The sequence below is a fragment of the Taurulus bubalis genome, assembly GCF_910589615.1.
Source record: "Taurulus bubalis genome assembly, chromosome: 10".
NCBI classification, from domain to species: domain Eukaryota; kingdom Metazoa; phylum Chordata; class Actinopteri; order Perciformes; family Cottidae; genus Taurulus; species Taurulus bubalis.
The window spans coordinates 11,264,340-11,290,500 of NC_136598.1; the positions used below are offsets into that span (position 1 = coordinate 11,264,340).

At 43.1% G+C, this 26,161-nt stretch overlaps 2 protein-coding genes across 4 annotated transcripts; both read right to left on the reverse strand.

Moving 5' to 3' along the window:
- Positions 1 to 2,202: 2,202 nt before the first annotated feature.
- LOC306742161 (uncharacterized protein) lies at positions 2,203 to 9,369 on the reverse strand (the record flags this gene model as incomplete). Its single annotated transcript, XM_079224502.1, has 13 exons — positions 2,203 to 2,653; positions 2,726 to 2,821; positions 2,907 to 2,990; positions 3,355 to 3,535; positions 3,623 to 3,741; positions 4,558 to 4,696; positions 5,142 to 5,206; positions 5,283 to 5,541; positions 6,251 to 6,383; positions 7,412 to 7,448; positions 7,528 to 7,622; positions 8,193 to 8,369; positions 9,333 to 9,369. The coding sequence occupies 13 exons, from the start codon at positions 9,367 to 9,369 to the stop codon at positions 2,306 to 2,308; spliced, it is 1,770 nt and encodes a 589-aa protein (XP_079080628.1). The 3' UTR covers positions 2,203 to 2,305.
- Positions 9,370 to 11,561: 2,192 nt separating this feature from the next.
- prdm10 (PR domain containing 10) lies at positions 11,562 to 21,676 on the reverse strand (the record flags this gene model as incomplete). Of its 3 annotated transcripts, none has more annotated exons than XM_079225214.1 (22): positions 11,562 to 13,144; positions 13,545 to 13,642; positions 13,731 to 13,923; positions 14,010 to 14,147; positions 14,360 to 14,530; positions 14,706 to 14,849; positions 14,951 to 15,151; positions 15,296 to 15,406; positions 15,496 to 15,675; positions 15,771 to 15,926; positions 16,212 to 16,556; positions 16,910 to 17,179; positions 17,276 to 17,396; positions 17,496 to 17,613; positions 18,085 to 18,157; positions 18,887 to 19,087; positions 19,512 to 19,753; positions 20,161 to 20,335; positions 20,629 to 20,733; positions 20,817 to 20,876; positions 21,166 to 21,327; positions 21,605 to 21,676. In XM_079225214.1, the coding sequence occupies 22 exons, from the start codon at positions 21,674 to 21,676 to the stop codon at positions 12,956 to 12,958; spliced, it is 3,525 nt and encodes a 1,174-aa protein (XP_079081340.1). In that variant the 3' UTR covers positions 11,562 to 12,955. The 3 variants fall into 3 exon arrangements, with proteins under 3 accessions (XP_079081340.1, XP_079081339.1, XP_079081338.1); XM_079225213.1 differs by having other exon boundaries at positions 16,910 to 17,182; XM_079225212.1 differs by having other exon boundaries at positions 16,910 to 17,191.
- Positions 21,677 to 26,161: the final 4,485 nt, after the last annotated feature.

Consider the following 26,161-nt stretch of genomic DNA (forward strand, 5'->3'; position numbering starts at 1 on the left):
TATATATATATATATATATATATATATATATATATATACACACACACACACTTTATCATTCTGAGTTACAGCCTGCTTAGTTGTTCTTGCCTTTATCTGGTGGCTCTGTGTGTGTTTATCCACATTCTAACTTCCTACTCAACATTTTATTGAATAAAGTGTAGTACATTTACATTGTGCTTAACTGGCATTTAAGGTGGATTATTTAACTGCGCTCTCAAGTTTTGTGAAACATTCCATGAGCTTGTTTATATCAGATAGCAGGCGTCCACACTACTGTATGGTGTCTTGCAGTGCCATCAGAGGAGGGATCAGCACAAATGTGTGCTGTGTGTACGCCAGTGAAACACGATCTTGAGTAATTGTCAGGATAAGGCAAGGGATTGACCTCTGCCATGAACCATATTTTCTGAAACAACACACACTTGAGCTAGCTTTGAAATGTCCTCTCCTCCAGGACTAGAGTGGCCCATGAGGAAGCTAGTCATCAACTTTTTAGTGTAACTAAACAAAGCCTGTGGTAATTTCATTAGCGTACTCTTACATTCTCAGAGAGCGGATAGCTGGTTGGTGCCCTGCTCTCCAGACGCTGTCCCTCTGCTGGTCATGACCTCACATGCAGCAATGTGAAGCATGAGTTAATTTGGACCGGGATGTTCCCCACCAGCTCGCAAAGTTGTTTTGAATTTGAGGCACTGTTTTTCATTCACATTTAATAGAATCAGCTCCTAATCCTTCTAGTCATTTATGTAAGCACCTAATAAATCAATTCAAAAAGTCCTGTTGTCTTTTGACTATTGGACCTCGAAGCAAATGCGGTCATTGTTATTCTAAGCGAGCCTCCAAGACTATTAGGTTATGTGTATTCATGACTGATTCGTGGAAAATGTTACATATTCATGTGACATGTCAAAACATAGCTTTTTGTTCATGAAAAGCTCACTAACTTCGCGTCTAACTACACATCATCTTTCCTCCTACAGTGTTTACGTCCCTCTGTCTGTCCCGACACGGTGTGGTTGTGTCTTTGGTGTTGTGACAGCGCGGACCCTGCAGCGTTATGCTTGCATTCCTTTCATCCCAGATTCCCCAGGGGTCGTCCCCACCTCTTCCCATCACTGCCCCAAGTGTGAGGGAATCGGACAGATGCAGGATCAGGCAGATGGTGAGCAAGTTCATGGTCAAATTACATCCATGTCATGCAGACTGTACAGACTCCCTACAATTAGCACATAACGGCAACAATGAATGAATTGATTTTTCATCAGGAACCCTGTTCCGTCTGGCCAGAATAGTCAGCATCTGGTTGAGAAAACTATGTTGACTTCTATGCCATCAGTGTCAGAGCTGCAGGGTAATTTAATTTGGATCAAAGACATTCATGTCTTTCAAAAAGGTCTAAAGGGCTGCTCGGTTTTTAGTAATAACAGAAACGCTTCCGGCGTTGACCTCCACTGCCCCCTTCTACCTTCCTCCCCCCCTCTGCCCAATAATATCCCTGCTTTTAAAAGCTCAAGTCATCACGGCCACTCGAGATAGAAGGAAATAAATTGTTCTGGAATAGTAAAACGTCTCCGATGTCTTAACCTGAAGCCTATTCCTCATGCACATTAGAAGAACATGCTTCTTAAATTTATAGCAAAATATAAAAACTTGTTTTCACTTTTACAACATTGGTTAAAAGAGTGGTGCCATCACGGAAAAAAACGCATCATCAGATCCAATATTACAAATATGATGGATGATGCAATTAATAAGTAAATGAAACGTGCCTGAATGTCGATCAACACTTCATATAAACACTTGTGATTCTTCCGACACAAGTTGTGGCTGGCTGTTCTGATCTTGGAGAAACACATTTATGGACCATATGTTTGAGAAGCCTGTCCAACAATTTGCTCAAATAAAGTTGATTGAAAGGAAAAGGTCTGGGCAATGGTCCCTTATTGCAGACAGAGATTAAAAATGCCCTTCCTGTATATGAATGGTTCGATATCATGATAAATATGTTGATTAGGCAATGTGAGATGAAAGTTTATGTTTGTCATAACTGGTGAAAGTGTGCCCCCTTGTGGTGGAAATATTCAGTAAATTAAAACATTTAAATAAAGCTGCTCTTGCCTGCTTCTATCCATCCCTGTTTTTTAAATTAAAAAAATTCACAGAAACACAGAAATCAATAAATACATATTCTTTTCCAGGCAACCAGCAAATGATCTACATTTGAAAATAATCTCCATTGTAAATTAAAACCTTTCTTTTTACAAACTTTCTGGGGCATGTACCAAGTATAGTCCGATCAAATTCACTTCCTTCTCCCAGATTTACGCAGGCGTCCGATGGTGGAGGTGAACTGCAGAGCCGACCTTTCACACAGCATGAGCAGACTGTCTATTTCTGTGTCTGTGTCTATTTCCATTGAGGAGACAGATGTGGACGCGGAGGTCGAGTTACGGTGCCGCTCGTGAGTTGTGCTTCCACTCTGGAGATGTTTGGAAATCTGTGGAGAAGCTGAGCGTGAATTGGCCCCGCTGGCGAGATCGAAAGGCCCCGCGTGTCCCTCCTGATTCCCCTTTCCAAGTCCCTCCAAGTGAGCCTGGAACGTAGAGGTCTGTTGCTCCAGGGTGATTAAACTCTCCTGCACCTTGTCAAACTGCAAAGAGAGTAGACGTTTTTAGTCCTGGCAGGTTTCTAAACCTATGAACAATGTTGGAGTTAATTGTACCTGCTCAATGTTGGACTGAAGCAAAATCTCTGGCCAGACTGACTCACTGCGGCTGCTCACACTTTTGCTTGTTTGCATGTGACGCCATGTTAACTCCTGTGCGACAGGGAAGAGGGGATTTGTGAGTGAGGACAGCCCAAAATATCAGAAGTTGACTTGTCTTGCATGAGGAGAACTTCACCTGCAGTAATTGTGTGCTGTCCTTCAGGTGAGCCTGGCAGCACTGCAGTCTGTTCTTGTAGTGACCCAAGACTGCAAACAAAGTCTTTTCCAAAGACGCAAGAGTATTACAAATAACACTCAAGGGCAAGCACAAGGAAAATGTCCATGATTCATGGTTCTTAAAAGAAACTAAAACGAGGAAGACAACTATCATTGATGTCGGCTTGTCTGTACTTTTATTTATCTTATTTTGTACTTTTTTTTTGCTTTCTTAAAACACGTTGAATCCCCTATTTGAGGATAATGTGTTTATATAAACAGACTTGGCTCAGGCAAAACTGAACGTGAGAAAAACCACTCAATATATTTATCAGTTGTAAATAAGATGTCTCCCTGACCAATCTAATACACTATAATACCGGTACCACCACCGGAACTGCAGACCGGTCTTCTTCACACCTGCTTACCTCTGCATCTGTCTGGGCAGAGGCCAGGTCTGCATGGCCTCTGCTCTCCTCTTTAGTGAGTGTGACCCCAGTGTGGAGGTCCTCCAGCTGAGCCCAGAGGCCTTCGAGGCCCTCCAGCACATCCTTAACACTGACTTCAAACTCCCCCTGCACCCGGAGGAGTCTACACAGGGAGCTTGACCTATCAGAAGGAAACGTGGGATGTTAGTCCGATTGAACAAAGATTCCAAGAAAGCAGCTGGCATGTACACTAGATGTCGAACCTTACCTCTGCTGCAGGTATGTGTGGATGAGCTTCACTTTGTCTATCAGGATAGAGTCTCGGCCCACATCCTCCAGTGATGCCTCTGATTCAATATCAGCCTTTTCAAGTGTGTGACACACAGACTACAGTAAGACATAGAGGAGTGTGAGGGCCGGGTTTAGTTTTGTGGGTTGGCTTGGTCTGCAAAATTAATGCATTGTGTGGCTGTGCAGCGCCTGGGATACATACACCCATCGACAGTCATACGTACATTTATTTTCATTTATAATTCTGTCACTTTTTTTTTTTCAAGAGATAGGGACAGTGTCTTGCAATCTACTTGTTGAATGTGATATCCATTTTCCTCTGAAACATCTGTTCTACACATGCAACCGTCCAAAAAAATATTTTCACACAGTTGAAAAATGCCAAAACACATAAAATCGACACTGCAATAGTAATTTAAAGTCTTAAATGTTTGGATTTTTCTAGAATAAAAGAAAAGGGAAACCGCTCCATCTCGTCGAAAGGTTTTAAGTCTCACTATAGTGTGTTTTTGAGACCGTAATGTTCATGGCACAAAAAGGTACGTCTGAGGCTGATGCAGGAGGCGAGGACAGGGGTCTTAACCAACAGGCCGACAGGCTAACAGACGCACTAGCACTGCTATCGTAGAGCCACATTCATAGTAAGTGCTGAAATGCAAACAGGAAAATACTCAAGCAGAATCTGATTGATTCAGAGTGCAGAAGACAGCAGCAGGGTGTAGCCTTGGGCTAGAATACCAGCGCATGCCTGAGTACAAGGTCGGATTTAATATCACCAACAAAGACTTCACACTGATCTACATGCAAAGCGCGAGTGAAAACACAGGAGATGACAGGTATTGCTCGAGGCTGCTGAGAGAGAGAGATTTTGCTTCTGCTTCTTCTTCTTCAAGGTGGTTTTCTCCCTCTTACCTCCAGTCTGGAGAGGAGAGCCTGTATGTGGGGCCCACTGGGGTCTGACAGGGGCTCCTGGAGCACACACAGCAGCAGGCTGTCAACCAGGGCAAGGGCCAGAGGAACGTTGTGGCCCAGGTTCCTCGAATGGGACATCCTGTCAGAATAATGCAGAAATGTGATCCTGCCTCACAACTACAGATTCACCCGCATGTTGATATGCTCTGATGTCTTGGCCAATTTGTGGCTCACTTGGGGCAAGGAAATGCCTGATGCTTACAGTGTTCGAGGTCAGTGGTTGTACCCCTATGAAAGATTTTATATATATATATTTTATTTTATTGAATATTTATTAAATTACCTTTTTTAAAGGATTTTTTAAATGGATGCTAATTTTAAATATATTTAAAAGAAAATCTCATGTACCCCCTGGAGTGCCTTCACGTAGCCCCAGCGGTACACGTAGACCCATTTGAGAAACCACTGTTCTAGATAATATCTGTCCTATGGTCTTTGGTCCTTATTGTCTCTATATTTTGCAAATACAAATCGCCAAATAAGATATAATATAATGGAGGAATGGCTGTACAATGAAGTCTTACCTTAAATAGTGGTAATTCTTGTTTTCAGTGACAACTTCCTGCTGCATGCTCAGTGGAAGCTCTTCCTTGAATCAAAGCAAACTCACCGCATAAACATCCAGCAACAGGGTCAAGTGATTCAGTTCATGCCGCTGCGCTCACCTGCTTCTGTCCTGGCCGCAGGCAGCACTTCAGGGCATGGACACAACCTCCCAGAACCATCCACAGCAGACACACCAACAGGAGCCTCCAGAGCACATCCACCAGTAACAGAGAGGGGTGCAGCGTCGCCTCCACCTGGCAGACGGACCACACTACACCTGCTGGAGCAAAACTATACCACCCTTGTCTCAGTTTCCTCAGAGTCTGGAACCAAGGTGTTTGCTGTGGCTGATGTCCAACTGGTGATTGGTTTGAACTGCTATAGCAACAGAGAGGTAGACAGCAAACTGTTAAACAAGCAACACAGAGAGGTTTGAGAACTGCTCTATTGGAAATGAAATGGAACACTATTAATTATTAAATGGGAAGAAAAATGGGATAACCTGTCATGCAAATATAAATGTAATTCTAACATGTTGTGAGAATTAGCGCAGCCTTAAAGTCATTTCACTGTAGCATTCCTATTGGATCTCTTTTATGAGATATGGTCCCTGGAATGTTCCTTTAATTTGCATTGAAGTTAGATCAAACGCATGTGGCACTTGGAAGTCTCTCAAGTCTGAGAAGGCATGTTTGTTATAGTAACACGTGACAGGAGGTGGAAAGTTACAGATCATTTTGCTTCACTTTTCATACAGTTTGGTTAATTCTGGGATCCACATTGGAATGTAAAATAAAGTTTTGAACAATACTCTGCCCTGCAACATGCATTTATAATGACGGACCAGCTGTTGCTTCCAGTTGAGTCACAGAGGTTTCCCCCTCAACCAGCAATGTACTGTATTGAGTTATTTTTGCTCATTTCTGGTAAGCAGGTAGATGTGATGATACCATGATGACAGATGGAAAAAACTTTGCTGTCAGCATATCTGAGCAGATTCCACTCAGACCGTCTCCCCTGTAGCATCAGGAGAGCATTCCTGCCATTCAGACGCTAGTGAAAGGTAAGTTGAATGACACCGACCTACCTCTGCCGTGTTTGCCTTCTCTCAGCTGGCTCTCCCCCCTCGTCCTGCTTTACCTCCTCCATCCATCTACAGGCCGGGTCGCAGCCCCGTCTCCCTCCTTGTCCCGTACCCCCTCGATTTTGGGGATGGCAAACTGTCAGACAAGGCATGAGAGCAACACAGAGCCAGACATGCTGTTTGAAACTGCACCAGAACAATTAGTTGAACACCATACACCTTCCTGGTATGTGATTACTTCAGCGTGTTGAACTGGTTTTACTGGAAGATTTGTTGAGGTGGTGTTTTCTTTTTCCTTTTCCTACCTTCCATCCACAAAGGAATGTGTGCAACATACTGATCAGCATTGTGAGGACAAGCCCTGCTCCGCCCACGTGCACCAAGAGTCACCAAGCTATTATTAGGTCACACCATGTGAACAACCATGGTAACAACTTGTTGAATCCGAATTGCATTACAACCTTAATTAAAAGAAAGGTTCACAAATGGATGAGAGATCATTTACACATTTGAAACGTGTATGTTGTGTTGTAATGTTTAAGCCTCTTAAGATGCTGTAAAACACCCTCTTACTAGGAACTAGAAATGAAAAAAGTTCAACAATGACGTTAACAGAGGTTTACATGGTGGCCAACCTGGTGTTTATTTCACCAACATTAACAATAAACAAGACAGTTGTGGTGTACCACGGCAGCATATGGTCCGAGCAGCAATGGACCCAGCTCTATGGCATGAGGCAGCTTTATATAGCCTGTTACTGATTAGGCCCTCAAACCCACCACAGTTCAGGTAACTCTGCCCCTCCCCTGAACACACATTTACCTATACCCTAATACATACATGTATATACATTCCTATCCCTTAATATCAATAATCTGAATGATCTCTATTCGTGCCACATGTCACCCTCGTATAAGCCCGAAAGAGGGAAATCAACTTTACATCAAATCAACAAAACCCCCCTCTACTAGTTATCACTGAACTATAAATTGGTGGTCAGGCACCCCAGGGACTCTTTTAGATGGAACACCCTGGAAAGGAGAGACAAGAGGTAAATTACTTGAACACATTGCATCTTTGACCATGCACGAAGGAACAGTTTATACTCCAATCATTTGAGTGAAGGGTAATGGAGTGTCTTCATTACACTCACCATTGGCCGACCCTCCACATCAACTCTGACGATGCGTTTGATGGCCACCTACAGGACAGAATCAGCAGTACTTTGGTTAGAGCACGGAGCTGTGTGTGTGATGTGAGTATACGAACGTAATACTTACTGGTAAATTATCAGTCTTTCTTTTCCCAGCATACACGGATCTAAAGATCCCGTCTCCAAGCTCTTCAAGCTGCAGGTACGCATCCTCAAATTTGGCTACAAACACAAACACAAAATCTGTGAGGAACATCTGACCTTAACTTCTGCTGAAACTAAAGCTAGACGCTATGGTTGAAATCAGAGCATGTTAATCTGCAGGTTAGTCAAACTCGTCTTCTATATTACAGCCTGCAAAGTTCTTCACATGTAAAGCTAAACTTTTGCTTTAAATTACAAAAGGAATATTTTCCTGTTGTGCGAACTACAGTTCCTTGCTTTTCTGCTGAGCGTTAGAGGCAAAGATGGAAACCACTCTTGTGTATGTGCGGTAAATATGAAGCCACCACCATTAGCAGGTTAGCGTAGCTGCAGACTGTAAGCAACGGGAAAATAGCTGCCATGGTGCAGCCCAAATGTAGCAAAATATTTTGACCAGAATCTCTGAAGCTCACTTATTAAGACATTTGATCTGGCTTGTTTTAATTCGTACAAAACGTGTATTAAAAAAAACCTACATCTTTTCATTTTACAGGGAGTTATGTGCCGGACTACTCCTTGGCCGAGCACTAGCCAGGAGTGGTGAATTTTCTCACAATCATCTCATTTTCTTTTACATTATCAGCTTACGTTTGCATATCGTAACTGAGGTGGAAATGCTCCCATTGCTCTGTTGGGAGGCTGAAGAGCTGCTGGAGCTCTTGGAGAGGTCACAGTCGATCTCCATCCTCGTCATTCTGGGGGTCTCTGTCGCTGGCAGGAGCTCAGAACCGGCCTTCTTCTCCTCTGACTCTCTGATGCTCTCCACTGACACATTGGTGGGTTCACTGGTGTTGGAGTTACTGGTGCCAGCGTTATGGCAGTATTTATACTTTTACTTGAGTTTCAACTCATTACTAACTCTGATGTAGGACACAGCCTTTCAGTAAAATCATATTATCATCACTCTGCAACTACAGTTCAGCTGATCAAGTTACCTCTGTCTGTAATTAACTGTGAATTAACACTATATAAAATATGTATACTGTATAATCTGTTTCAATAACAGTCAACTTGTTTCAAGAAAATTTCCAGTCAGACCAAAAAGTGAGGCAACTTAACTGGTTTTAAAGAAAACACACTAAACTACAGGCAAAGTGACTTGGTGAGAAACTGCTTGCAGTGCATGAAAAGCAGCTGTTAAACAAGAGTTCACTCTCACCTAAATCCTTCTATGAGTCCAAAGAATGAAGAGTCTTTAATGTCTTCGCATCCATGTTGTTTTTGTAAAGTTCCTCAACAGAAATATTTGTGAAAATATGTTGCAGTAAAGATCGAAGACTTGTGTTTCAATCTGCTAAAATGTTGAGAGTGAGAGTGAATGCAGTGGAACCCTGGTTATCAGTGGAACATTACAAATCACTTTCCTGCTAAGCATTCTGCAGAAACATTTAAGCATTTAGAACATTCAACACTCTTGAAACATTTCAGGCTAAACAGTCCTCATTCTCTTTTCTTTTACAAACAAACATTTGAATGAGTACATAAACATCCCTGAAATCAGTCATTGAATCTGGAAGGGCGTCTAATCGCTCTGCCGCTCCTTGTGTAGCATGTGGGTGTACTTCCCATAGTCACAGAAGGAGGGTTGTGTGGTGGCAGGTCCTGTGGTGGTGAGTCCACTGATACAGGCACTTGAGAGGGTTGTACCTATGAGTCTAACTGCTCATCGCGGTCAGTGTCTCGGGTGTATCTTCCTCAGATGTCGCCGGTTCCTCCTTTGCATCCTACCTGCCGGCGTCTGCACAGTGTAGGAGCGGTGGTTCATCTCGCTGTCGGATGACAACAGCAGGCTCCCAGCCGCGTCGTGTGTGTATGTGTACGGTGTTTCCCGAGGTCAACACTGGCAGGGGCTTTGCACGCTGATCGTAGTGTTGCTTTTGGCGGAACTGTAGGTTCTGCATTTTGCTGTGAAGATGCCGTGGGGCTGACTGTGTCAGCACGGCACTGGAACACGGAAGTGTGCTCCGTAGAACTCTTCCCATCAACATCTGGGCAGGTGACTCATTCAGTCCTGTCACCGGTGTGTTCCTCAGTGACAGCAACACTAGATGTGGGTCGGTGTCAGTCTGCGTTGCCTTCTTCAGCGCATGTTTTACAGTCTTTATGGCTCTCTCAGCCATTCCGTTTGAAGAAGGAAAACCTGGGCTGGAGGGTGTGAGTTTGAATTCCCATGACGCTGCAAATGACTTCATCTCATAGCTAGCAAATGGGACATGATCACTCACTATCTCCCTAGGAATCCCGTGCCTGGCAAAAACAGACTTCATCTTCTGGATCACTGTGTAGGCTGTTTTATCAGACAGGTTAAAAATGTCATGGTTTTAGTTTTTCTTGTTTCCTGTTTTATTTTGAAGTCCTTGTCTCGTGTGTTCCCTGCACTTCCTGCCCCTGTGTGATTGTCTGCTGATTGTCTGCCCTGTCTCTGATTGTTTCCTGGGCCCTATTTCTCGTACCTGGCTTACTGAGTTAGCGGGCTAATTCGGCCATCACCATAGCAACACAGCCAAACATTTTAATCTGCTCCATGCAGGCTTACTGAAATTCACTGGATAAATTGGCCACTCCCACCGGACAAAAAAGGCAGCTCCCTTCCTCATTGCTGAAGGAGCGATATTAGTTATATTAGTTTTATAGGGAGAGAGTTCTTCCAGATCTCCAAGATCCTTTCTCACATCATCATGACTTCCTGTACGCGGCGCTACAGATTCTGCCGACAAGAAATCATTTATTTACGAGAGCTTCTCGAGCCGCGGACATTGAACACCACAGGCGCAGCTGATCGCCCGTCTCAGACACAGACTATCAGCCGCTGCATGCCGCTGTTCTTAAGTTTATGTCGCGCTTAAGAAACTTATGGATGTGTTGAAAGCACTCATCATTATATGACAGTGTTATTAGTACACCATACATATCATTATTGTAGAAAATGATTAAGGTGATCGTGATAAGAATACAGAGTCACACACAATTTATTTTCACTGCTTCAATTGATTGAATTTCTGATTATGAATAATACATACATACTGATCCGCCCATACACATGTTCAAACTCCTAGTTATATGGTAATCTACACCTACATGAATATACACATATATTGTACATGTATTGCACATACAGTACATATATCCTATGTATTAATATATACTACTGCCAGCAGGCACATTTAAATAATATAATCTGATTGATTTGGGTGATAAAGCACTTAAAATTAGCCGATACATTTTCCCAACACTGACGCATTGAAATTGTCTGATATATTTGCGACGCTTATGTCTCACAGCGAGGTCGGTGTTAAACTGTGTTCACACCGAAAACGTTGCAAAAACGTTGTGAATATTTGCAACCCGTTTGCTGTGAATGATTAAGGTCTTGAATTCCTCATATGCGTTCATGATCATCTCCTGCTTCTCAGCGGAGAGAAAAAAAGAAGTTCCTCTGAGTTGTACTGTTAGAACATCGTGGTGTCAGTGCTCGATTATTATCCCTTCTGAAGAGGAGCGGGCACACGCATTTATCCAGAGAACTGACTGTGCAAAGAATTACTAATATTTGGCAAAAAAAAATAGCTTATTGTGGCTGCAATTAACCTGTTTTTCACTGAATATCTTTTTAAGATAACGTTCAACCTGTGCAAAACAAAACAAAACCAGTGCAGATACGTGTCAGCCATCAAGATTTATCAGTATTTGTGTCTGCAATGAGCCTGCTTTCCTCTACAAATCTTCTTAAAACAGGGTTGTAGATTTGATATGGCCACTCTTAATTCAACACGGGGAGCTCTCTGAGCCCTTCCCAGAGCATACACTTCATCCTTCATCACTATGAGGGCCCGTCCACCGTCCCAGCGGACGGACGACATCCCCCGCAGCCTTCCCCTCTTCTGAGGGGGCAGGCGCTTGCCCTACAAACCTTGTTTATTTGCTGTGGCCATGCTGCCATCTAGCAGTGTGAGCAGGAATAATATCCACACAGTTCAAGACCACAATTCATCTGAAAATGAACCTGACAGACTGTTTGGGCGTTGCTTGCTCCCCGAGTTCAACACTTTTATAATGAATTGAACAGAAAACAGTGTGCAGATATAAAAGAATGTAATTTCTCAACACGTAGACAAAAGGACAAAATCGCCACTGTACATGATCAAAGTCTCATAATATTCCTGCAATATTTTTACATTGTACAAGTCTAAGGACTAATATAAATAACGGGCACATTAACAGCATTTTACAATGGCCTACATGTTGTGTATTAACCGGTGTTGTCTTCATGGGTAACTTTCAAGTACTTAATGAAAATCTAAGTACCAGAAGTAATGTAATACTATAAGTTGCAGCTCTTGATGCCTTGCTCATGAACACACAGTAGCCAGGTGATTGCTATCACAAGGTTTGAGCTCTTCCTTCTGAATAACTTCCTATTTTCTCACTTTATTGGGAAGGAAATATGAGTGCTGAGAGGAATATCCCCTTCTTTACTCTGACACTGTGCTGTTCTTGAAGCAACAGCCCCAGATGAAGTACTTGCAAGATTGTTTGTATTTCAGTGAACATAAATACAATGGAAGCTGTTTAGTTGCAAACCTGTGATGCTGGCCCCTAATATTTATAATTGCAACACTTTAATTAGGACAATCCACTACGTGAATAACAAAATTCTGAGGCATTTCCCAAAAGGAAATTTAAGGAGACAAATCACATTGGAGATCAGCAACAATATGGTAACATACAACACAGCAGATGGTGTTGGGAATATACACAATTGAACAGCCAAGCGGAGAACTCTTTTATACATATATAGTATTTTTCAGTTATGTATTCCATTCCAGGATTTAATTACAAATACTATATTTAAGAAAGTCATGTAACTTTACAAATATGTAAAATGGGCACTCGAATATGTGTCAAGACTGAGCAATAAATAATTTCCATCACTTTAGTAGCTCACGCAGTAAGACTGTAAAATGTTTGCTTTTACGGTCCATACTTTCCAAATGTGTACAGGACCCTGTATTTAATAAAAGTATATAACGTCCCTGTTTTCAGCAGTTTTAATGAAAACGTTTTCCAGTGCTGCGTCTTTAAAGCAAGTTCAGTTCCGTCTTTGTTTATATATTCTGTTAAAAACTAAACTTTGCATTTCTCTCTCCTGTAACTTTGATTTCTCACAAAGTTCTGACGGCTCATTCAAAATCTTGCAGACACATAAAACTGTGCTGGTCATCAAGTCATCCCCGATATAGCGCCGTATGTATCCATGTGCGATTGTGTGCGTGTTCATTAATGAGCATACAGGCTGCTGAGGTATACATGCAGGATCAGTCCGTGGTTTGCAGAGTTCATTGCAGTACACTTCAGGGTTTTGTGATGTGAACTTCACTCGTGCCGCTGCCATTGGTGGTTGTGGTGATGATGTACTGCGTGGTGGCTTGCTGATTGACCGGTTGCTGCTCCAGATGTTCCACATGGCCCTGGGTTGTGCTCTGAGGAACGGTCTGTTTAGCCTCCAGCTCAGTCTGACCCTCGGAAATAACATAGTGCGTCTGCAGGACAGGGATGAGAACGTCTTTAGTTTTACAATTAGGGGTTCATTTGGTGCCATAAGCCGCCGTGTTCAATTAAGAATTTCTGCTAATTTCTCATTTTTATTGGATGAGCAGCATCTGGCAGCAGACATGGTTCTAAAATATGTTTCTGCAGAGAAGGGGCCAAACATTGCCAACATCTTCTATCCCGGTTTCTGTCATTTTATATCAGGGTAACGGTAAATATTACAATGTTCTGAAATTATAAAAAAATAGCCATACTTCATCGCATTTGATTATTGCAGTTGCAGCGTAAGCCTTACCCATGGAACATGGGCATGGGAAACAGCATCACAGTATTTCCTCAATAATGTACTTGTCCCTTTAATCTAACGGGTATCAGACAGCATTCACTCACCGTTTTCACCTGGTTGCCGTTGACTCCAGAAACAGGAGGGCTGGCCTCAGCTATCACATATTGCGTGTGAGGCAGAGCCATCATCTGGATCTCAGACGCTGTCGCAGGAAAAAAATTACATATTAACCCGAGAATCAAATTGTACAAAACATACAGAGTCTGACTGGACGGGAGCATGTTACTCACAGTAACCTCGGTAGTTCCAGTTCCCTGGTATGTAGGCATGCTGCACAGTCCCCTGCTGCTGCTGCTGCTGCTGCTGCTGGGTGCTGCTGGCCTGCAGGGTGTGGCTCTGAGCTAAGGTCACAGGGGTCAGCTGGGTGGGGCTCAGCTCCTGACTGGGCTGCTGGGAGGTGGGGCTTAGAGGCTGACCGGTGACCTAAAAGAGAGTGAACAGATGCAATATTCTGTTATCAAGCTGTACATTATGGGACTCACAACGTGTGTCATGATCATAGGATTTACCTGGTTGGCACTTTGCCCGGTGCCTGAGGCCTCGTTGACCTGGATGTGTTGTACCTGGATGGAGTGCTGGCTGTAGCCATGTGGGTCATGCAGCTGGCTCACATCTACTGTCGGGTGTTGGGAATGTGGGGGGGAAGCCTGTGAAACACAGAAAAAAAACGTTCTTACATTCACTTCAATCCACCACAGAACAAGCTACTCTAATCCTTCTAATTTGAGTGTTTATACCAGGCAGCTCCCAGATGTCAAAGTGTAGCACTGTGATACTGTTGTTATTGTTTTGTTTTTTTAAATGATGAGTCACACTTTCAGGAACACATCAAAGTCCTTGATCAGTTCCTGGATCTTACCGGAGCCACCTGCACCACCTGCAGCTGAATGTGTTGCGGCTGGGACAGGTTTCCTCCTGTCTGAGACACTGGGATGTACTGGATCCTCTGGTAGTCTCCCTGAGCTGTGCGGTAGTCTGTAGTCAGTGTTTGAGAAAGCTCCGTCATGGCCTGGGTCAGCAAATCTGTAGTCTGTGAAGAAAATAAAACCATGAAGTTAAATCTGATGTATATTAGTTGATCTTTCCTTCTTTATTGATTCTGCTGCTGAGTCCAGTTTTCTTTCATATTCACATTTATTTACACACATTTTAAGAACTCCACTGAGTGTTGGTGCTCAACCTGTATGTGTGTTACTCTTTCTTACCACTACAGCCTCAGCTGTGGTACCGTCCGCACTGATGACTGCAGGTGCACTGCTGATGACAGCTGTCGTCAGAGGAGTCTGGATGGTGTTGACGAGTTGGGCAAACTCTGGATGCTTCTTCCTGATGTGCTGAACCATCTTAGTCTGAGACACAAGCACAGAGAGATATCGGGACTGTCCAAGTCACAGCATAGAATTGTGAATGAGAAATATTCATAATATCTTTGACGGAGCTTCATACTAACCTTGCTGCTGTACTGTTTGGCACAGTGTGGGCAACAGACCGGTGCAGTGGCGATGGTGCCAGTCAGCTGTGTGTGTGTGCTCAACATGGGGTCTGGTTCACCAGGAGCAGCCGGGCGCAACTTACGGATGCTGGGAGGCAGTTCTGCCCCAGGGTGGTTCTTCAGTATGTGTGCTTTCCTCTTACTGGCGCTCTTATACACCTGCACAGAGATCCATCAGATTGATCTACTGAAAGCTTAGGTTCAAAGTTTGAGGTGAAGCGGAAGGTTGGTTGGAGACATTAACTTTAAATAAATAACAATGACAAAACTCAAAGTGCACATGACAGGATGGGGGAAACAGACCTTGTCACAATACTGGCAGAAGTAGTCCCTGTTGGGCTTGATAATGGGCAGCGTGAGCTCAGGCACGTCATCAATACGCATCTCTGGGTGACGCTTGGACAAATGATTGACCTGGAACCAGAGGAATAAAGCAAAGTGTACTGGAATATCTCCAACTCCTTTATCAACAAACAAAAAGCTTTCTGTGAATTGTTGCTCACCAGCATTCCTCTGCGTCTGAATCCCATCATGCACACTCTGCATTTGAACATGAAGCTTTCGAAGTCCGTGGTGGGCACCTTCAGTTTGAGGGTTTTGGATCGGTGGATCCGGTCCGCCTTCTTGGCCTCTCTGTCGGGATTGTGCATGCGTTGCATGTGCTCCCGCAGCTTATCCTTTCTCTTCATGCCACAGGAAATTAATTGTCACGTAAGAAATGAGACCTCTATTTGCTACTTACTGTTATCTTTCAATGCTCCTTTCTTATTCTTATTACCTTGAATTGTTTGCCACATGTTGAGCACAGGAAGTCCTTGCGGTCAGAGTGGCGTAACATGTGCAAACGCAGCTTGTCCGGCCGGCAGAAGGCCTTTTCACAATCTGGACACTGGAAGATCTTCTCTGAATGGAAGCAGCGGATATGCTTCTTCACCTAAGGAAGAGAACACGTTGTCATCTGAAGTCTGAATCTGAATTTACTATTTCAAAACAGAATGTTGCTTTGCTTAATTCTAACCAGCTGTATTGAAGAAGACCTCAAACTAGCGATTGAGAACATGAACATATGTTTACTGAGGTAATAAATAAAGTAAGCAGGAGGCTCATTTTTATCATGGTCCCAATACAAATGGGTCTGGATTGAATGTTTTAGGCACTTCTAGATTGACTTCACTTCTCAGACACTTTCAGACGGGCCAAAGAGACATTTATTACTAACCTGGATGAAGTCAGTAAACGTCTTCTTGCAGGAAGGACAGGTGAAGCAGCCGTTCACAGCATGCATCCCTACGTGGTCTTTGAGCAGGTCCAGCCTTTCAAAGGTTTCCGTGCATAAGAGACAAGAGTAGGAGCGGTTTTCCGTGTGCACCAGCAGATGGTCCTCCAGGGCCGAGTCACTCGTGAAGCTCTTGCTGCAAATGTGGCAGGAAAAGGCGTAGGCGTCCCGGCCGTGGACCCGCAGATGCTGTTCCAGCTTGTCTTTGTCCCGGAAGGCCTTTCCACAGTGGGTGCATTTAAAGGGCCGAAAACTCTTCCTGATGAAAAGGTGCTGCAGCGCTGCATTCTGAGGTGGACAAACGAGAGGAAGAGGGAGGAACTAGTGGCAGTGTTTACCGACATGGTTCTGCTCTGACATGGGATGAGGCTAATGGATGCAATGGAGTGTGCAAGGAGGGGGAATATCCAGAAATGTCACGTGAATATTAACACCATGGAAAATGACAAAAGGAATCTTTGAAGCACATAGATTTTTTCTGCCATCCTCCTGGTCCTACCTACCTGCACATCCATCTTTAAGGGACGCACGCATTGAGGAAGAGAGACACACTATAGTGAAGCAAACATGGCCACTAGGACACCACATAAGAAACTCTCATCTAAAACGCTGTTGCATTTCCCTGACCACAGCAGTCTTACCCGTATCCTCTTGGCACGCCGCATGTCCTGAGATGTGAGGTGGGAGTCCGATTGGCTGCTCTGTGCTGGGTCCTCCTTTAGCGCAACAAGCAGGTCCGTGTTGGAGGGGGGGGTGATGGACTCTGAAACCGGCTGCCCTGCTGAAGGGTTAAGTTGTCCCTCTGCCTCAGTCCCAGATGCTGCCTCCGACTCCATCTCCACCACCGTCAACCCATTCTGAGCTCCCTCCGCTCGCTCCTCCAGAGGCGTCTCTGTCAATTCCAGCATCTCCTGATTACAAAGCTAAACAAAAAAAAAGGTCCATCACAATTTTTCAGAGCCAATCAATTTGATTAATCAACCCGGTACACATTAATCATCCCTTACCGTTGTCTTTTCGTCAGCGGCGTCGACTGGTGGATCCAAACGTATAAATTTAGGCGGGCGTCCCGGTCTTCTTCCTGTCCCAAATCTCCTCCTGCCTCTTCCTCGACCCCGGCCTCTGGATCTGAGAGAGGAAAGAAACAGGGAATCTGGTCATTTGGGCTCCAATGTGATAGAAATGAAAGAGAAAATGTAGAATAATATGAGCAAAGGGGGGTTTTACCTGGTAACAGAATGTAATTTGTCATCATGCATGTTGAGATGTTGCTGCAGTTGTTCAGAGCTCACGAAGCGGCGGTTACACTCATAACAAGGCCAGTTCTTCTCTTGCTCCCGGAGCACTGAAGGAACAGAAAGTGAGAACAAGGATCAACCACTACTACTAACCCCTCTTACTGTTGGAACAGTTTGTGAGAACATGCTCTCACAAAGGGTTCCTACAGCTATGCAAGTTAGATTTAATGCCAATCGGAATCTTTCTAATAACCAAAATTTAAGAAAAAAAAAACAAAAAAAAACAACAAAAAAAACTGTTCGACTGCCTTGATTCCCATTGGAGCGAGTTTGAAAAACCTCCTGCACAGAATACACCGTGCCTTGTGGTACCGGTTTCAGCCCGGTGGCAAAATCCTGGCTAAATAGACGATTTAGCGAACAGACAGCGCTCTGCTCTGAGCATTCTGACCGCAAACAACAGGAGTTTTGTTGGTTCTGCTATCCTGATCTGAGATGTTAATGTGAGAGACATTCAGTAAATACGTTTTTTTTTTTTTTAAACAGATGTTGATATAGTATGATGTGCAGCGACTCACCTTTTCTCTCTTCTTCTGTAACATTGTAGATCTTCTGGTTGACAAACTCTGCATACGATGCCGCATACCACACCTGCAGAGGGAAATATCATTCAAAACACAAATTGACTAATATCCTTCATTTATTCTCCTTTCAGCTCTGACTTGTCTTGGCCACCACATGAGAAAAATATCTGGCTCTTAAGTTACTAGATATTTGACTGAACTAAACTACATTTTTCTCACCAGACTTTATGTGCAGGACAGGGAGCATACAGGAGCTACAGCTTTGTTGCATTACTTTGCGCACACAGCGGAAAGAACAGCACATGAAGCCAGAGATGCACTGATGGATTGGCCACCGGTCAAAACCAGTCGGTTGTCAGCTGATTGACCATAATTCTCATATATCAGATTTCTTTTGTCGGTCAAATCTGCTGCATCAACCTTTTAAGTTGTGCATACAGCAGCACACACACACACACACACACACACACACACACACACACACACACACACACACACACACACACACACACACACACACACACACACACACACACACACACACACACACACACACACACGAAAATGTATTGCCTATTAAAAATGTATTTAACATGCAATGTTAAATTATGAACTTTCAATTGAATTTAAATTGTCATATATTTATTTAATTTGTTTAACTTGGTTGTGTACAATGTGAATTACGGCAGGTAAGACTTAAAAAAAAATTGGAATCTAGAAAATGGCATTGGTGTAGCTCTATATACGCCGGACAAACACACACCACAACACACAAACTGCATGACCCAGGCCTGACCTTGAGCTCCTGTTTGGGTTGGATGTTTTTGATGGAGGTGTAAAAGATCTCTGAGCCGTACTGGTAGGCAACCAGGTTCTGCTCCAGGTGGTTCTGAGCAGGTCTCACAAACATCATCCAGTTACAGCTTTCTTCATCAGAAAGGTCCAACCACATGTCATCAGACTTCTCTCCCTCTTTCTCTGCATCCAGCAAGCACAGCTACGACAACAAGCAGGAGAACAGAGTAGAGATCAGACAGGGAGGGTACAACCGTATGTTGCCCTCTGTTCTCACTTGCCTAGGACTTTCCTAGAAAACTCTCTCATATTACAAATTCAGCCTTTTTTTTTGCTTCTGGCTGTTTGTTAAGCAATAATTTCACAACCACGATAACTTTATTCCAAACAGCACCAAAATGAGAAGCGACTCAAAGACAGTTTGGATTTTGAAGTATCCTTGTCTAAAATCAGAATGTCATATTTAACCAGAGGGGCCAATATACTCTTAGTACAGAACATGGCAGGTGTATTTTTACTTTAACATTTTACTCAGAGCAGCTAAATACCAAAATTAAAAAACTGCACAACTACAGAGAGCTGAAAAGCAATGAAACAGAGATCCGTCATGCAGAGTGCCGTTTTACTTTTAGATGAATGTAGTGGTCCTGCAGTTCACCCTGAGAAGCCAGGTGTCCCTCCACAGGACCAAACTGTGTGCGCTTTGGGATGCGCCTCTTGGAGAACACTCCGCCCAGGAAGCGATCGATGTAGAGGACCAGAGGCAAACTGGCCCGGGCCTTGGACATCACAGGCCGGTTGGGGATGGGGTGCAGAGGGCCGTGCTTCAGGCACACAGAGGGGTTGGCGTTATTACACTCGTCACACCCTGAGAAGCCAGAAAAAAATAAAAAGATCAATAAGATACAATCACCACAACAGCTAAATATATATACACAATTAATGGAGGAGTAAATATAATTTGTTAATTTTAAAGTGTCCACAACCACTGGACATAACATTTGCGATATCAAAGAGCTCCGATCATTTCCATTGTTTTTCCATTTTGGTAGATTTTTTTAATTAAAAGTTATAAACACAAATGTTGTAAGACAAAACTAGATCCGTTCTAATGTTCTATATTTTGACTTTGTCATGTTTTGTGGTTTCTGAAAGTCAGTGAGCCGAGTGCTTTATATAAAGCATAATTTCCAGAGTCGAGACACAGAAAGAGACTCAACACCCTCTGCTGTCTGCTCTACATGAGTGACTGACAGACCAAACGACTTCACTCACAAAGGCTGTGAGGGTTGAATGATTGAGGCAGACGGGGTTCCCACTCATCCATCTCAGAGTCTTCATCCTCATCTTCGTCCGACTCGTCTGTGGAATCTGTGGCCCCGAGGGGACTGATGGGCGGGTCCGCGATGTCAGACATGGATGGGAGCGAATTGGCCACCGACAGCTGCTCCTGTGTTTGATCGTTTCACAGTTTCAATATCGCTCCGTTTATCTTTACGTGACAAACACCAACAATGCAATCAGAATGTAGACAATAGAAAAAGAAATGCATCCAGCAGAGAATATACATTCATGATATTGTGTGCATGTAAAAACAAATGTTGCCATTGTCAAGTCAAGAAACATCAGTCTATAATTTGTTTCTGAGGGACTGACATCAATCAAAATGTTTCACCCATGATATTTCTGAAGACTATTTTTGTTCATCATATCACATGTCGTTGTCATGCCATGTGTCCTCACCTGGGAAACCGGCTCCAGGATCGCTTGGGGAGCCTCGGCTACGTTACTGAGAACATGCAGATTGGCAGCATTCATGTTCTGTCCACTGGGCAGCAGAACTGTGACCTACGAATGAGATCACATTGCTTTGAGGCTGAAGAAAAGCAGGTGGCACACAGAAGCGACATGACAGTGCCGGGTAAACTTACCTGTTGCGTGGTACCATCCTGCTGAATGTAAGCCACCTGTGGCTGGTCAGCAAATACAGTCTGAAAGAGAAGTTTAATGCTGAGCTGTGAGCAACTCTTGCAGGGACGAGTATATGCAAGGAATTGTACGTATTCATTCATGTATACAAGGCACATTTGAACTAAGACAGTGAAAATAAATCAAACTCTTGAGAGGGTTAATGCTTATTTTTGCAAAAATGTGCCAAACGTGCAGTCAAGAATAACTCCCAACACTACGTGCCACGGCATCCTTAAACAAAACATTGAACCCCACCCGCCCATAAATGCATGTTATTCTTCTGTTAAGAAAAAATAGATCTGTTCTTACCTGAGTGCCATCTGCAGGGTGTATGTAAACCAGTGTGTGTTCTGCAGACTCTACAGAGGTATAGGAGTTCCCGTCTGCTGTATAAACCACCTGCTGCTGTCCCTGGTCCGTCTGGTCGTCACTGTACACGATCTGGGCCACGGTGCCGCCTTCAAAATGCACCTGCAACATGTGTGCAGGAGACACAAAGGCCCCATTAATCCTCCATATTAGTGTTGAACAAATGATGGGGCATGTTTGTCCTCAAGTCCTTTCTGAGCGAACAACAACAATCCCACTATACTCTACTAACTAAAACTATGCATGTGGATAGTGAATTTTGGGATGCAGCATAAACTATGGGGAGTGGGCAGAAGGATGCATCTGGTGAGTGTGTTTGCTGTACTCTTTTCTACTGCAAATGACTGGTTGAATATAGCACTTCAGGGAGAGTTCAGACCTGTGTGCCGTTGCCTGAATCGTTGTCAGAAGTCTGACTCCACACAGCCGATGGTTCCTGTTTGGTCTCCATGGTCTCCATGGCAGCACGTTGCCAGGCCTGTTGCCAACCACGTCACCTATCACTTCACACTTGAGGCCGCCAGAGACGCCTGTGATGCAAACAGACAAGAGGACTGTAATCATAACAATAATTATATTAATAATAACGCTACACGGTGATTTATTGGTAATGTAAAGTAAAATATGGATGGCTTGATTTAAAAATGTATTTGAGACTGTCAGGTGATGTATCATCTCAATAATCATGGCAATGATAACAATGTAATGCAAGGGAGCCTCTACTGTTACAGGTTCATCACAGTCCTATTATGCACTAAACACAGAAAAGCTGTTTCGCTGCAATAACGAGGCTCTGCAGAAGCTTCTCTCTCCCCCTCTCTCAGCAAAGTGACACTGAATTTAACCCCACGTGCAATCTGCAACACGGATATTTTGGGGTTCTCCAGACACAATTATTTATGCTCGGCTGACAGGAGGTTCACGCCAAAATAAAGCAGCATGACACTTCGGGCTCTGAGCGGTCACACGGGACTCTCAGCGGGGGTACGAGGGAAAACCAGCTCAACGTTCGCTCACGGGGTTTAAATACAGCCACATGTCGACACAAAAGCCACCGGGGAAAATCACGACTCTATAAACTCATACAGAAATCTTCTTGGTAAAATCAATACACAATTCAATTCCCCCCTATTTTAACCCCGCAGGTTCTCGGTCCCAACTGGACCATACCACACAAACCAGCGCTTTCGAAACCCGGGCATTTACCGCAGCGCAACATACGCTTTACGGCCGTATCGTCCCAAAGTAGCGCTGACCCGACAGCTAACCACTACTGGACTGAGCCCAGGACCGGGGCCGCAATCTGCAATGTTTCACACGGTGGGATTTCAAGCGGCAAGAGACACAATTATTTGGGTACACCCACCCGTCCCCCATTTCTAGTTGAGCCCAGCCCTTCAAGACTACTGTGAACAAGGAAGAACGGGCTCCATTTTGGGTGGGACTAACAACAACCACCACCACATCGAAGAGACCCAAAGAAAACACATACACGTTATAGCGGTTCAAATACACCAAAACATCCTGCTCATTTAATGTAGATTAACAGAAATACGACCGAGGAGTCAAGCTACACAAGTAGTCTTGAAGCAAATCCTATTTTTCTTACATTTAGTGGAAAGCGTACAAGTTGTTCTTACCTCAGAATGGTAGCTGCAGAGACGGCTGCGTTGCATATATTAACATAATCTGCCTAGCAACGCGCGGAAGCGCGGCTTCTGATTGGTGGTTATTTACGCCGGGGCTAAAACAATTCGGGATATTTTAAGATTATCTTCACAAAAAACAGTATATGTTGCTGTCGGGATTTAACAATATTGTGAGGAGGTTAACGATGTTACTACCGATGTGTTTATTAATCGTGAATATATCTTAACGGTCACTTTAAGTGCAGCCAATTGGAAAAATGAAACACCCAAGTCGTCCAATTGAATTAAACCTGCAGCAGTGCAGGGATGACGTGTGTTTTGTCGGCCAACCAATGGGACCTTTGAGTCGGCTCGCTGGAGAGGAGCCGTCCTGCGCAGAATCGATCGCCGGCGATGCCGGTTAGATTTGTGTCGGATTGGCTCTGACGTCTTGAACACGTGGTCAAGGATAACCTCACGAGATCGAGTCGGCTGCAGTTTTTAGACGCAACAGTCTAAAAACGACTGGCTGTCTCCAGATCAAAGAGCTGATTGGCTCTTAGATTTGGCAACAAACACCACGTTTTGTAGACAATCCTTATTTTCTGTGTATTTGTAATATTTAACGTTTGATTGTGGGCGAATAGTCTCAAATTTAATCTAAAGACATATTGTGTGTGGTTGATAATACTTATGTGTATTTGTTTTACACATTTTAAAGAGAGTAGAGTTTCACAGGTAGACATAACAAGAACAAAAGATACACAGATGCCGATACACGCACATTTCTACATAAATATATATTTACAAACACATATAAATACATCCAAACGTGGTCTGCAAACTACAAGTAGCCTACAGAGTCCATGTTTCTGTGACTTCCTGTTTATTCTTTGAAGACAGCTGAAAACTGTCCAACTTCATTGCAGTTCTTCGTCATCCCGCCTGCTGCTGCCGCCTGCTCTCGTCCACTTTCCGGGCGCAGTTCATTTTGAACGAATCTCTTCACCTGAACCACGTGTGTCTACTGCCCTCCGGTGGCCACAGAGATGAACTGCAACACTAACTTCATCAAGTTGGCGTCAGTGCAGACATGACAGTATACTTCCGGTAACTACTTTCAAAATACAGTTATTAAACTGAAGCGATGCAAAAACTAGACGGCACAAACGGTCATTAAGTGATCGTATATGTTAATATATGATTCATACACATGTACACTACCGGTCAAAAGTTTAATTTCTCAATGCACTCTGAAATGAAAGCATAGAACAAATACACAATTGGAGATAAAAAATAAATCATGGAATCGTTTTGTTTAACAAAATGTAATCTACATTTTTGACTCATCAAAGTAGCCACCTTTTGCAGATATAACAGCCGAACACACTCGTGGCATTCTTTCTACTTTTCTTCTAAGGTAGTTGTGACGTAGCCTGGAGGTATGTTTTGGGTCATTATCTTGCTGTGGGATGAACCCCTGACCAACTAGGCGTATACCAGAGGGTATTGCATGGGGTTATTGCATGGTGCTGCAAAATCCTGTGGTAGCCGTTTTGGTTCAGGGTGCCAGTCACTCTGTGCAAGTCGGCGACTCTGGATCCAGCAAAAGAGCCCCAGACCAACACGCTTCCTCCTCCATGTTTTACAGTTGGTGTAACAAACCGAGGAACCATCCTTTCGCCTAGACGGCATACAAAAACCCTGCATGATGAACCGAAGATTTGAAATTTTGATTCATCGGTCCATAAGACCTTCTTCCAGTCTTCAGTCTTCAGTTGTCCACTTACTTGTTCCCTGAAAAAGGCCTTTTTGTATAACTCTGAAATGTACATTATTTATTTCTGTTTTTAGTAACCTAAACTTTTTTGTTTAACCTCTGGCAGTTTGCCGCTTACCTTTGTACTATTTCAGGTTATTCGCTGGACTTGAACTGCTTAAATTTCAATAAAGACTGGCAAAATCTGGACATACACTACCGGTCAAAAGTTCTAAAACTTTTGACCGGTAGTGTATGTCCAATGAAGACAAACAATTGTGGTGGAACACATTGTATTTGTACTAATATTGTACAGCTATGATAGTCTCAGCTACAAAAGCATACTTCCATTCCCAAGCGAATAGAATGGTCACAAAAGCATACAGTATATATCAGAATCAGAATCAGAATCAGCTTTAATAGCCATGTAAGTTTGCACATACATGGAATTTGACTCCGGTTGCTCTTTGTACTTTTTAACACACAATATGCAGTATACTAGATAAATATAAAAAAAGATTAAAAAAAAAAGACATTAAAGACAGTAGTAAAAAAAAGTGCAGATAGTGCAGATGGAAGAGTCTGATTAACTGTTCATAAGACTTACGGCCAGTGGAAAGAAGCTGTTCCTGTGTCTGGTGGTTTTGGCGTACAGTGCTCTGTAGCGCCTACCAGAGGGGAGGAGTTAAAACAGCTTGTGTCCAGGGTGTGAGGAGACTGCAGTGATCTTTCCAGCCCGCTTCCTGACTCTGGCGGTGTGCAAGTCCAGAATGGAGGGGAGGCTGGAACCAATGGTTTATCTGCAGACCTGACTATCCATTGTAGTCTGACTACTGTCCTGTCTGATCAGAATGGTCACAAAAGCACATATATATATATATATATATATATATATATATATATATATATATATATATATATATATATATATATTATATATATATATGTGCTTTTATATATACATATATATATATATATATATATATATATATGTGTGTGCTTTTGTGACCATTCTGATCGCTTTTGAATGGAATATATATATATATATATATATATATATATATATATATATATATATATATATATATATATATATATATATAACTTCACTAACTTCATCAAGTTGGCGTCAGTGCAGACAGGACAGTATACTTCTCAAGGTTCTATGCTCTGACCTCAGGGTTCTCTGACCTCAGGGTTCTATGCTCTGACCTCAGGGTTCTCTGACCTCAGGGTTCTATACAGTTACCAAACTGAAGCAATGGCACAAACGGCCAGGACAGGTTAAGTGATCGTATATCTCAATATTAATTATCAATGTTAATGTACTTATAGATCTGTCAATAAAGACATACAATTGTGTTGGAACAAATTTCATTTGTATTAATATTGTACAGATATAATAGTCTCAGCTACAATAGTATACGTACATTTAATATACAGTGACAAAACCAAAACAAGTGATTAGAATGGTCACAAAAGAATATATATATATAATAATAATAATATAATAATATATATATATATATATATAGAGAGAGAGAGAGAG